The 13,580-nt window shown below is 41.6% G+C and overlaps 1 protein-coding gene across 2 annotated transcripts in view; it reads left to right on the top strand.

Moving 5' to 3' along the window:
• The first annotated feature begins 419 nt into the window (after window positions 1–419).
• The window catches only part of LOC128686773 (anoctamin-10), a 205,795-nt gene continuing 192,634 nt past the window's right edge, over window positions 420–13,580 (top strand). For both annotated transcript variants that reach the window (XM_053773819.2, XM_053773820.2), the window contains exons 1-2: window positions 420–579; window positions 1,053–1,236. In XM_053773819.2, coding sequence (XP_053629794.2) covers window positions 487–579; window positions 1,053–1,236 — 277 coding nt within the window. In that variant the 5' untranslated portion in view covers window positions 420–486. The remainder of the gene's footprint in view (window positions 580–1,052; window positions 1,237–13,580) is intronic.

Consider the following 13,580-nt stretch of genomic DNA (forward strand, 5'->3'; position numbering starts at 1 on the left):
GTCTAGAGAAGTATGATACCAGAAAACTGTGCAAATGAAATAAAAAATTAGAGGCTATAAAGCCAACTAAAAATAATTATTTATCGGACTTAGCAGCAACCGAAGCAGCTAGGTCTACAGTGGATGCTAAAAGTAGTTACGAATTCCTTCACTATAGTCAGAAACACAGATTTACAACGAAGAAAGGATCTAACATGTTGTTATACCAGTGCGACCAGACGAGAGTGATTTTACACGAACCCACAGTTGACTTAGAGTGCTCAACTCATCCTCACCAAGTACTCGAAAAATACGTTATTTCTTTCTTGCGTTACCTGACCCTACCCAGCTAGTTATCGGTCCAAAGGACAAAGCAAATGTGGTGTTTATTGTACAGTGGCAAGAAGCGAGGACAGACTGGGTGAGGTGTGCAGTGTTGTGTTTACTGTGCCAGCCACAAGTGTTGTGTCCCTGCTCACACCAACTCCTGCCGACGCTGCTGAGGAAATGCAGAACAGACTAGTTGATTACCTGGTGGACGAGTGGGCGGCCCACACCTCTCACACACTCCGGGCCAGACTACCACAGTGCCACCTGAAGGTAAAAAGAGAGCGCTGAGCTGTTTCCCACCCTGGCACTCCACTACCTGTCTTTCACACGTGACACCTGGCAAAATATGCCTTATTGAATGCGCTTTGATAGAGAATAATTGCCTATATATTTTTTTTTTTACAAATGCGAATTGTAAGAAAATTTAAGAACTAAGTTTTCTGTGTACTTCAGTCATTCTGTTTTTCTTGGAGTTCCCGATAAAAGTTGCAACACTAATTCGGAATACCATTTTTTTTTAATATAATTTCGTTAAGACTTCACGATGGTGATCCACTGAACTCCAAGTACAACTAAGCTGCAAAGTTGGCGTTGACATTAGTATATATAAAAAGAGAATTTTCCAACTTCCCTGGCGTTAAGCCACCATTAATGAGAGCATAACTCGGAAACATTGTGGGATTATGAGTATGCTTGATGTGGGGAATGGGCTGGGACTCATGCTGCCGCCCTGTCCTGCACAGCATCATCTATGGGACTCGCCGCTCCTTCAAGTGTGCTCGGCGCGGCGCCCCCGCCTGGAGGACGATGCCGAGGACTACTCCAAGCTGAACAAGATCTTCGCCATGTACGTGGTACTCACTCTGCTCGTCATGGTTGTTATCAAGTATCTGTCACAGCACAGTCTCATCGTCCTCATCACGACGGGTGAGTACTTTATTGTCCTCATCACGACGGGTGAGTACTTTATTGTCCTCATCACGACGGGTGAGTACTTTATTGTCCTCATCACGACGGGTGAGTACTTTATTGTCCTCATCACGACGGGTGAGTACTTTATTGTCCTCATCACGACGGGTGAGTACTTTATTGTCCTCATCACGACGGGTGAGTATTGTCCTCATCACGACGGGTGAGTATTGTCCTCATCACGACGGGTGAGTACTTTATTGTCCTCATCACGACGGGTGAGTATTGTCCTCATCACGACGGGTGAGTATTGTCCTCATCACGACGGGTGAGTATTGTCCTCATCACGACGGGTGAGTACTTTATTGTCCTCATCACGACGGGTGAGTACTTTATTGTCCTCATCACGACGGGTGAGTACTTTATTGTCCTCATCACGACGGGTGAGTACTTTATTGTCCTCATCACGACGGGTGAGTACTTTATTGTCCTCATCACGACGGGTGAGTACTTTATTGTCCTCATCACGACGGGTGAGTACTTTATTGTCCTCATCACGACGGGTGAGTATTGTCCTCATCACGACGGGTGAGTATTGTCCTCATCACGACGGGTGAGTACTTTATTGTCCTCATCACGACGGGTGAGTACTTTATTGTCCTCATCACGACGGGTGAGTATTGTCCTCATCACGACGGGTGAGTATTGTCCTCATCACGACGGGTGAGTATTGTCCTCATCACGACGGGTGAGTACTTTATTGTCCTCATCACGACGGGTGAGTATTGTCCTCATCACGACGGGTGAGTACTTTATTGTCCTCATCACGACGGGTGAGTATTGTCCTCATCACGACGGGTGAGTATTGTCCTCATCACGACGGGTGAGTATTGTCCTCATCACGACGGGTGAGTATTGTCCTCATCACGACGGGTGAGTATTGTCCTCATCACGACGGGTGAGTACTTTATTGTCCTCATCACGACGGGTGAGTATTGTCCTCATCACGACGGGTGAGTATTGTCCTCATCACGACGGGTGAGTATTGTCCTCATCACGACGGGTGAGTACTTTATTGTCCTCATCACGACGGGTGAGTACTTTATTGTCCTCATCACGACGGGTGAGTACTTTATTGTCCTCATCACGACGGGTGAGTACTTTATTGTCCTCATCACGACGGGTGAGTACTTTATTGTCCTCATCACGACGGGTGAGTACTTTATTGTCCTCATCACGACGGGTGAGTACTTTATTGTCCTCATCACGACGGGTGAGTATTGTCCTCATCACGACGGGTGAGTATTGTCCTCATCACGACGGGTGAGTACTTTATTGTCCTCATCACGACGGGTGAGTACTTTATTGTCCTCATCACGACGGGTGAGTATTGTCCTCATCACGACGGGTGAGTATTGTCCTCATCACGACGGGTGAGTATTGTCCTCATCACGACGGGTGAGTACTTTATTGTCCTCATCACGACGGGTGAGTATTGTCCTCATCACGACGGGTGAGTACTTTATTGTCCTCATCACGACGGGTGAGTATTGTCCTCATCACGACGGGTGAGTATTGTCCTCATCACGACGGGTGAGTATTGTCCTCATCACGACGGGTGAGTACTTTATTGTCCTCATCACGACGGGTGAGTACTTTATTGTCCTCATCACGACGGGTGAGTACTTTATTGTCCTCATCACGACGGGTGAGTACTTTATTGTCCTCATCACGACGGGTGAGTACTTTATTGTCCTCATCACGACGGGTGAGTACTTTATTGTCCTCATCACGACGGGTGAGTACTTTATTGTCCTCATCACGACGGGTGAGTATTGTCCTCATCACGACGGGTGAGTATTGTCCTCATCACGACGGGTGAGTACTTTATTGTCCTCATCACGACGGGTGAGTACTTTATTGTCCTCATCACGACGGGTGAGTATTGTCCTCATCACGACGGGTGAGTATTGTCCTCATCACGACGGGTGAGTACTTTATTGTCCTCATCACGACGGGTGAGTATTGTCCTCATCACTACGGGTGAGTATTCCAATTCTACTCTTTCCTAAATCGTCACATTAACTATATATGATACCGACAATTTGATAAATAAAACAAATGTGTCTCCTCAGTATCTTGACTGATGGAGACGTTTCGCCTAGTGTTTGGCAAAACGTTTCCATTAATAAAGACACCCAGGCGTTACACTTGTGTCTTATTCATCATTCACTAATTTCATTATATCGATACTTTTTCCCGTCTTATCCATCCTCATCACTCAAAACGTTTTATGGAGAACTCAAACATTTCATTTTTCTCTTCTCATCTTTCATCTTGAAGTTTATTAATGAAAATTAAATACCAAAAATTCTGAGGAAGTGTTGTAAATTTCTTTCTGATAAAAAAAAAAATTACAGTTGTAAATAATATAAAATCAAATGCACCTCTTTTAGCTTTCCTAGGGCCCCTAGATCCATATGCTCTTGCGTACGCAGTGTATATACACCGAGACATGTATGTCTCTCAGTGTATATACACTTTAATCCCTATTTTAGGGATTAAAGTATTCTTTACTGGTGGTGAGCAGGTGACATACAGCCTTAATGACCGTCATGTCGTAGATAGACTTGGGTTTAACCCAATTAGTCAACCAACCACTTGTGCTACTATTCGCACAGTGCATATCTGGATGCACAATAAACTAATGTTGGTAGAATTACCGACAATGTGTTAGGTAATAGGACACAAGTGCAACTAATGCGACAGTTTATTGTGGCAACGTTTCGCTCTCCAGGAGCTTTGTCAAGTCGTAACGGCTTGATAAAGGTGAGATACTAGCAACAAATTTGATTGCGAATAGGAAAAAGTTTTGGAGTGAGATTAATAAGTTAAGAAAACCTCGGGAGCGAATGGATTTGGCAGTTAAAAATAGGAGAGGAGAGTTATTAGATGGAGAGTTGGAAGCATTGGAAAGATGGAGGGAATATTTTGAGAAAATGTTAAATGTTGATGAAGATAGGGAAGCTGTGATTTCGTGTATTGGGCTAGGAGGAATAACATCTTATAGGAGTGAGGAAGAACCAGTTGTAAGTGTGGGGAAGTTCGTGAGGCAGCTGGGATTGATGAGATAAAGACAGAAATGTTAAAAGCGGATGGGGATATAGTTTTTGAGTGGTTGGTGCTTTTATTTAATAAATGTATGGAAGAGGGTAAGGTACCTAGGGACTGGCAGAGAGCATGCATTGTTCTTTTGTAGGAAGGCAATGGGGACAAAAGAGTGTAAAAATTGTAGATGAACAAGCCTGTTGAGTATACTTGGTAAAGTATATCGTAGAGTTTTTACTGAAAAAAGCAAGAGTAAGACGGAGAGCAGGATCGTAGATGAACAAGGAGGTTTTAAGAAGGGTAAGGGTTGTGTAGATCAAATGTATACAGTGAAGCATATAAGTGAACAATATTTAGATAAGGATAAAGAGGCTTTCGTCGCATTTATGGATTTGGAAAAAGCATATGATAGGGTGGATAGGATAGCAATGTGACAGAAGTTGCAGTTATGTGGAATATGTGGTAGGTTACTGAAAGTAGTTAAGAGTTTTTACATGGGTAGGGAGGCTCAGGTTAGAGTACGTAGGAGAAAGGGAGATTATTTCTCGGGATAAGTAGGCCTTAGACAGGAATTCGTGATGTCACCATGGTTGTTCAATATATTTATAGATGGGTTTGTAAGAGAAGTAAATGCTTAGGTATTGGCAAGAGGCGTGGCATTAAAATATAAAGATTGTAACACAAAGTCGGAGTTGTCACAGTTGCTTTTTGCTGATGACACTGTGTTTTTGGGACAATCTGAAGAGAAGTTGCAGAGGTTGGTGGATGAGTTTGGTAGGGTACGTAAAAGAAGGAAATTAAAAGTGAACATAGAAAAGAGTAAGGTGACGAGGATAAAAAATTAGGCAATGAAAGACTGGATGTCAGACTGGAGAGAGGGAGTATGGAGGAAGTGAATGTATTCAGATATTTGGGAGTGGACTTGTCAGCAGATGGGTCTATGAAAGACGAGGTGAATCACAGAACTGATGAGGAGGAAAGAGAAAGGTGAGTGGTGCATTGAGGAGTCTGTGGAGACAAAGAACGTTATTCATTGTAACAAAGAGGAGAATGTATGAGAGTATATTTGGGTGTGAAGGCTGGAGGTAGTGGAAATGTCGTGTCTGAGGGCAACATGCTGTGTGAATATAATGCAGAGAATCCGTAGCTTGGAGATTAGCAGGAGGTGCAGGTAAGCTGTCAGATACATGATGAGAAAGACACTCCCTTTCAGCCACACTCGAGCCTGTAATGACATGGCCAATTGGCCGGAAGCTAAAGTTCAGTATATAATAATAGTGGCAGCTTATTCAAATTAGATTCGTTTATAATGGAGGCTATAGTCCATAGCTTAAAACAGGACTCCTATACTAATACGAAGGATCTGATGGTTGGACCAGCATCTGCCTCAGAATCTAGTGGGATAAACTATGGCCGTCTTCATTTTGTAAAAACTACAGATGTTTTCCCGTTTAAGTTAACTTTAAATGAGTCGGTGGTAGACCCGTTTTCTAATGTCTGGAAAAATACCTAGATAATTGCTAATATCATTATTTAGAATGTTAAGATCTGCTTCCATCTTCCTTCATTCTAACAAAAACGCTTCCTCTGCACGTGTTTGCTGGGACTTTATCATCTTTTCTGCAACAATGCAAGTTCCTGATGATGTGTTGATTGCAACACGAAAAGCCTAGAAAAATCATTCAAATCCCCCCCCCTTCTCCTCTCGTGCATGTCTTGTTTTGCATCTTATATCGCTTGTTCGCGATTTTTTAATTATATATATATATATATATATATATATATATATATATATATATATATATATATATATATATATACAAACACTGATCTCTGGCTGAAGGAGACTCGAACCTACGAACCTTAGGACAAGGTACGCAGTGCTTTACCAATCAACCCACACTGGACCAATACCTTGGCGTGTAGCATCCGCTACACATATATATACATATATACATATATATACATATATACATATATATACATATATATATACTATGATTGCTGATGTTATGAATGAAAAGAAGTTGGATGTCCTGGCCCTAAGCGAAACAAAGCTGAAGGGGGTAGGAGAGTTTCAGTGGGGGGAAATAAATGGGATTAAATCTGGAGTATCTGAGAGAGTTAGAGCAAAGGAAGGGGTAGCAGTAATGTTAAATGATCAGTTATGGAAGGAGAAAAGAGAATATGAATGTGTAAATTCAAGAATTATGTGGATTAAAGTAAAGGTTGGATGCGAGAAGTGGGTCATAATAAGCGTGTATGCACCTGGAGAAGAGAGGAATGCAGAGGAGAGAGAGAGATTTTGGGAGATGTTAAGTGAATGTATAGGAGCCTTTGAACCAAGTGAGAGAGTAATTGTGGTAGGAGACTTGAATGCTAAAGTAGGAGAAACTTTTAGAGAGGGTGTGGTAGGTAAGTTTGGGGTGCCAGGTGTAAATGATAATGGGAGCCCTTTGATTGAACTTTGTATAGAAAGGGGTTTAGTTATAGGTAATACATATTTTAAGAAAAAGAGGATAAATAAGTATACACGATATGATGTAGGGCGAAATGACAGTAGTTTGTTGGATTATGTATTGGTAGATAAAAGACTGTTGAGTAGACTTCAGGATGTACATGTTTATAGAGGGGCCACAGATATATCAGATCACTTTCTAGTTGTAGCTACACTGAGAGTAAAAGGTAGATGGGATACAAGGAGAATAGAAGCATCAGGGAAGAGAGAGGTGAAGGTTTATAAACTAAAAGAGGAGGCAGTTAGGGTAAGATATAAACAGCTATTGGAGGATAGATGGGCTAATGAGAGCATAGGCAATGGGGTCGAAGAGGTATGGGGTAGGTTTAAAAATGTAGTGTTAGAGTGTTCAGCAGAAGTTTGTGGTTACAGGAAAGTGGGTGCAGGAGGGAAGAGGAGCGATTGGTGGAATGATGATGTAAAGAGAGTAGTAAGGGAGAAAAAGTTAGCATATGAGAAGTTTTTACAAAGTAGAAGTGATGCAAGGAGGGAAGAGTATATGGAGAAAAAGAGAGAAGTTAAGAGAGTGGTGAAGCAATGTAAAAAGAGAGCAAATGAGAGAGTGGGTGAGATGTTATCAACAAATTTTGTTGAAAATAAGAAAAAGTTTTGGAGTGAGATTAACAAGTTAAGAAAGCCTAGAGAACAAATGGATTTGTCAGTTAAAAATAGGAGAGGAGAGTTATTAAATGGAGAGTTAGAGGTATTGGGAAGATGGAGGGAATATTTTGAGGAATTGTTAAATGTTGATGAAGATAGGGAAGCTGTGATTTCGTGTATAGGGCAAGGAGGAATAACATCTTGTAGGAGTGAGGAAGAGCCAGTTGTGAGTGTGGGGGAAGTTCGTGAGGCAGTAGGTAAAATGAAAGGGGGTAAGGCAGCCGGGATTGATGGGATAAAGATAGAAATGTTAAAAGCAGGTGGGGATATAGTTTTGGAGTGGTTGGTGCAATTATTTAATAAATGTATGGAAGAGGGTAAGGTACCTAGGGATTGGCAGAGAGCATGCATAGTTCCTTTGTATAAAGGCAAAGGGGACAAAAGAGAGTGCAAAAATTATAGGGGGATAAGTCTGTTGAGTGTACCTGGTAAAGTGTATGGTAGAGTTATAATTGAAAGAATTAAGAGTAAGACGGAGAATAGGATAGCAGATGAACAAGGAGGCTTTAGGAAAGGTAGGGGGTGTGTGGACCAGGTGTTTACAGTGAAACATATAAGTGAACAGTATTTAGATAAGGCTAAAGAGGTCTTTGTGGCATTTATGGATTTGGAAAAGGCGTATGACAGGGTGGATAGGGGGGCAATGTGGCAGATGTTGCAAGTGTATGGTGTAGGAGGTAGGTTACTGAAAGCAGTGAAGAGTTTTTACGAGGATAGTGAGGCTCAAGTTAGAGTATGTAGGAAAGAGGGAAATTTTTTCCCAGTAAAAGTAGGCCTTAGACAAGGATGTGTGATGTCACCGTGGTTGTTTAATATATTTATAGATGGGGTTATAAGAGAAGTAAATGCGAGGGTCTTGGCAAGAGGCGTGGAGTTAAAAGATAAAGAATCACACACAAAGTGGGAGTTGTCACAGCTGCTCTTTGCTGATGACACTGTGCTCTTGGGAGATTCTGAAGAGAAGTTGCAGAGATTGGTGGATGAATTTGGTAGGGTGTGCAAAAGAAGAAAATTAAAGGTGAATACAGGAAAGAGTAAGGTTATGAGGATAACAAAAAGATTGGGTGATGAAAGATTGAATATCAGATTGGAGGGAGAGAGTATGGAGGAGGTGAACGTATTCAGATATTTGGGAGTGGACGTGTCAGCGGATGGGTCTATGAAAGATGAGGTGAATCATAGAATTGATGAGGGAAAAAGAGTGAGTGGTGCACTTAGGAGTCTGTGGAGACAAAGAACTTTGTCCTTGGAGGCAAAGAGGGGAATGTATGAGAGTATAGTTTTACCAACGCTCTTATATGGGTGTGAAGCGTGGGTGATGAATGTTGCAGCGAGGAGAAGGCTGGAGGCAGTGGAGATGTCGTGTCTGAGGGCAATGTGTGGTGTGAATATAATGCAGAGAATTCGTAGTTTGGAAGTTAGGAGGAGGTGCGGGATTACCAAAACTGTTGTCCAGAGGGCTGAGGAAGGGTTGTTGAGGTGGTTCGGACATGTAGAGAGAATGGAGCGAAACAGAATGACTTCAAGAGTGTATCAGTCTGTAGTGGAAGGAAGGCGGGGTAGGGGTCGGCCTAGGAAGGGTTGGAGGGAGGGGGTAAAGGAGGTTTTGTGTGCGAGGGGCTTGGACTTCCAGCAGGCATGCGTGAGCGTGTTTGATAGGAGTGAATGGAGACAAATGGTTTTTAATACTTGACGTGCTGTTGGAGTGTGAGCAAAGTAACATTTATGAAGGGGTTCAGGGAAACCGGCAGGCCGGACTTGAGTCCTGGAGATGGGAAGTACAGTGCCTGCACTCTGAAGGAGGGGTGTTAATGTTGCAGTTTAAAAACTGTAGTGTAAAGCACCCTTCTGGCAAGACAGTGATGGAGTGAATGATGGTGAAAGTTTTTCTTTTTCGGGCCACCCTGCCTTGGTGGGAATCGGCCAGTGTGATAATAATAATATATATATATATATATATATATATATATATATATATATATATATATATATATATATATATATATATATATATATATATATATATATATATGTCGTGCCGAATAGGCAGAACTTGCGATCTTGGCTTAAATAGCAACGCTCATCTTGCCATATAGGACAAGTGAAAATTTGTGTATGCAATAATTTCGCCAAAATCATTCTGAACCTAACGAAAAAAATATATTTTACTGTGTTTGTTTAGTATTAAATTACTGTAAACAAATCTAAAATATATTTAGTTGGGTTAGGCTAAAATAAATTGCTCTTGTTATAACAAGGTTAGGTAAGTTTCCTAAGTTCCTTTTCATGCAAAATTAAAAAAATGTACATTAACATTAATGAAAAAACTATATCTTTAAACCTAGAAGAGAAAATTTTTGAAAGTACTTAATTTTAAATGAGTTCTTGCTAAGTGACCAGTTTTACATATTCGGCACGACATATATATATATATATATATATATATATATATATATATATATATATATATATACATTATAGGGAGGTACCACCTCTAGAACTGTCCTAAGGACCCTCATCCTCAGAGAAAAGAATAAATTTGCTTCAGGGAAAACTCAAGGTTTTCCCTGAAGCTGTTTGAGAATTTTCTCCTACCACCCCCTATATTTGAAGTATGTTTTATTTAAAGACAAAATACATTGGCCAAACATTCACAAAAATACAACAGAAAGTAAAACAACATAGGTAACTCAGAGCTACATCTCGAATACTTCGTCCAGCTCCCCTGCAGTGGGCCGCGTGCCCAGAATGCTGCAGGCATTTCCTCTCTGGATCGCAACACTGAGTCTCTGAAAGAGCAAGCTGGTCGCTCTGTGGTCCTTGGTTTCTATGATGAGCTTTTCGCCCAGCTCTTTGAGGAACTTTAGAGCACACTTGCCCCATGCTCCAAGGGTCTCCGACCCTATTGGAATGAAGTTATAGCAAGGGGGAATGTCTTCATATTTTCGGATCTTCTGGGTCTCCCTGTGGCTGGCAGCTCCACCCCCTTCCACTACGGAGTATGGCAAGTAGGTGTCTGCCAATGTGGCAGCACAGGTGTAGTCCCAGGCAATCTGCTTTCCATCCTTCCAGGGTAGCATAGTGGCTCCATCAGGACGCTTTTGACTTCCATCAGACCTCTGTACTTGGGGTTCCCGTTGAGCTGGGCAACGGGCTGTGGCGAGGCTTCTCTTTATGATGTCATTGACCTCCTCATGTCTGGCATACTTCCCTTCTGCTGTGTGACACACGAGACCATGAAGTCCGAATTGATCAGCTGTCGCCCTGCCGCAAATACACCTATGTTCGGTGAGGATGGGGGCGGCTAGGCTAAGAGCAACACCAATCCGAATGGCCTGTGGGTCGAGACGGGTGCCCAGGGAGGAACTGGGAACAGCTAACAGGAAATCTCCTGAGTGTGGTGCCTTCACTGCCAGGAGAGGAGCTTTGTCCTTTCTTGAAGCATTGGAGAGCATTGTGTTGGCGATTTTTTCCATGATCGGTTTGTCCCAGTGGGACTGTTTGTGTTCTTTGGGAGGAGCTGGTCTACTGGAGGAGTCTGTAAGGGTGTCCCACGGAATCGCTGCTTCAGTAAACCTGGGGTCTTGAGCTCCTACCACGTCTCTCAAGCGTTCGGGAACAATCTTCTTGACTAATGCACTGGAAGCCAAACACGAAGACAGAAAAGCAGGTAAAGCAACATGCGTTGCTTTACGCACCCCTATACCTCCCAGTCGCACTGGGAGGGTTGCCTGATCCCATTGCTCATGTATATATAGAAAATATTCAGCGTAGGATGACTAAATTAATACATAGCATTAGAAATCTTCCTTATGAAGAAAGATTGAAGACTCTTAAGTTACATTCACTTGTTAGACGAAGAATGAGGGAAGACCTGATCGAAGTGTATAAGTGGAAGATAGGTATTAATAAAGGGGATATTAATAAGGTCTTGAGGATGTCTCTCCAAGAGAGAACCCGCAGTAATGGATTTAAATTAGATAAGTTTAGATTTAGAAAGGACATAGGAAAGTATTGGTTTGGAAATAGGGTAGTTGATGAGTGGAACAGTCTACCTAGTTGGGTTATTGAGGCTGGGACTTTGGGTAGTTTCAAATCTAGGTTGGATAAGTACATGAGTGGGAGGGGTTGGATTTGAGTGGGACTTTCACATCAGAGCTTATTTCTTGGGTGGCATTGAAAATTGGGCAAATGTTTTGTTAGTGGGATGAATTGTAAAGGACCTGCCTAGTATGGGCCAGCAGGCCTCCTGCAGTGTTCCTCCTTTCTTATGTTCTTATGTTCTATATATATATATATATATATATATATATATATATATATATATATATATATATATATATATATATATATATATATATATATATATATATGTCGTGCCGAATAGGCAGAACTTGCGATCTTGGCTTAAATAGCAACGCTCATCTTGCCATATAGGACAAGTGAAAATTTGTGTATGCAATAATTTCACCAAAATCATTCGGAACCTAACGAAAAAAATATATTTGATTATGCTTGTTTAGTACTAAATTATTGTAAACGTCTTTAAAATATATTTAGTTGGGTTAGGCTAAAATAAATTGTGCTTGTTATGATAAGGTTAGGTAAGTTTTCTAAGTTCCTTTTGGTGCAAAATTATAAATTTTTACATTAACATTAATGAAAAAAATATATCTTTAAACGTATAAGAGAAAATTTTAGAAAGGACTTAATTTTAAATGAGTTCTTGCTAATTGACCAGTTTTAGATATTCGGCACGACATATATATATATATATATATATATATATATATATATATACATATATATATATATATATATATATATATATATATATTTTTATTTTATTTTTATTATTATCACACCGGCCGATTCCCACCAAGGCAGGGTGGCCCGAAAAAGAAAAACTTTCACCATCATTCACTCCATCACTGTCTTGCCAGAAGGGTGCTTTACACTACAGTTTTTAAACTGCAACATTAACACCCCTCCTTCAGAGTGCAGGCACTGTACTTCCCATCTCCAGGACTCAAGTCCGGCCTGCCGGTTTCCCTGAATCCCTTCATAAATGTTACTTTGCTCACACTCCAACAGCACGTCAAGTATTAAAAACCATTTGTCTCCATTCACTCCTATCAAACACGCTTACGCATGCCTGCTGGAAGTCCAAGCCCCTCGCACACAAAACCTCCTTTACCCCCTCCCTCCAACCCTTCCTAGGCCGACCCCTACCCCGCCTTCCTTCCACTACAGACTGATACACTCTTGAAGTCATTCTGTTTCGCTCCATTCTCTCTACATGTCCGAACCACCTCAACAACCCTTCCTCAGCCCTCTGGACAACAGTTTTGGTAATCCCGCACCTCCTCCTAACTTCCAAACTACGAATTCTCTGCATTATATTCACACCACACATTGCCCTCAGACATGACATCTCCACTGCCTCCAGCCTTCTCCTCGCTGCAACATTCATCACCCACGCTTCACACCCATATAAGAGCGTTGGTAAAACTATACTCTCATACATTCCCCTCTTTGCCTCCAAGGACAAAGTTCTTTGTCTCCACAGACTCCTAAGTGCACCACTCACTCTTTTTCCCTCATCAATTCTATGATTCACCTCATCTTTCATAGACCCATCCGCTGACACGTCCACTCCCAAATATCTGAATACGTTCACCTCCTCCATACTCTCTCCCTCCAATCTGATATTCAATCTTTCATCACCTAATCTTTTTGTTATCCTCATAACCTTACTCTTTCCTGTATTCACCTTTAATTTTCTTCTTTTGCACACCCTACCAAATTCATCCACCAATCTCTGCAACTTCTCTTCAGAATCTCCCAAGAGCACAGTGTCATCAGCAAAGAGCAGCTGTGACAACTCCCACTTTGTGTGTGATTCTTTATCTTTTAACTCCACGCCTCTTGCCAAGACCCTCGCATTTACTTCTCTTACAACCCCATCTATAAATATATTAAACAACCACGGTGACATCACACATCCTTGTCTAAGGCCTACTTTTACTGGGAAAAAATTTCCCTCTTTCCTACATACTCTAACTTGAGCCTCACT

This window comes from Cherax quadricarinatus, chromosome 7 (genome assembly GCF_038502225.1).
Source record: "Cherax quadricarinatus isolate ZL_2023a chromosome 7, ASM3850222v1, whole genome shotgun sequence".
In the NCBI taxonomy this organism is placed as follows: Eukaryota; Metazoa; Arthropoda; class Malacostraca; order Decapoda; family Parastacidae; genus Cherax; species Cherax quadricarinatus.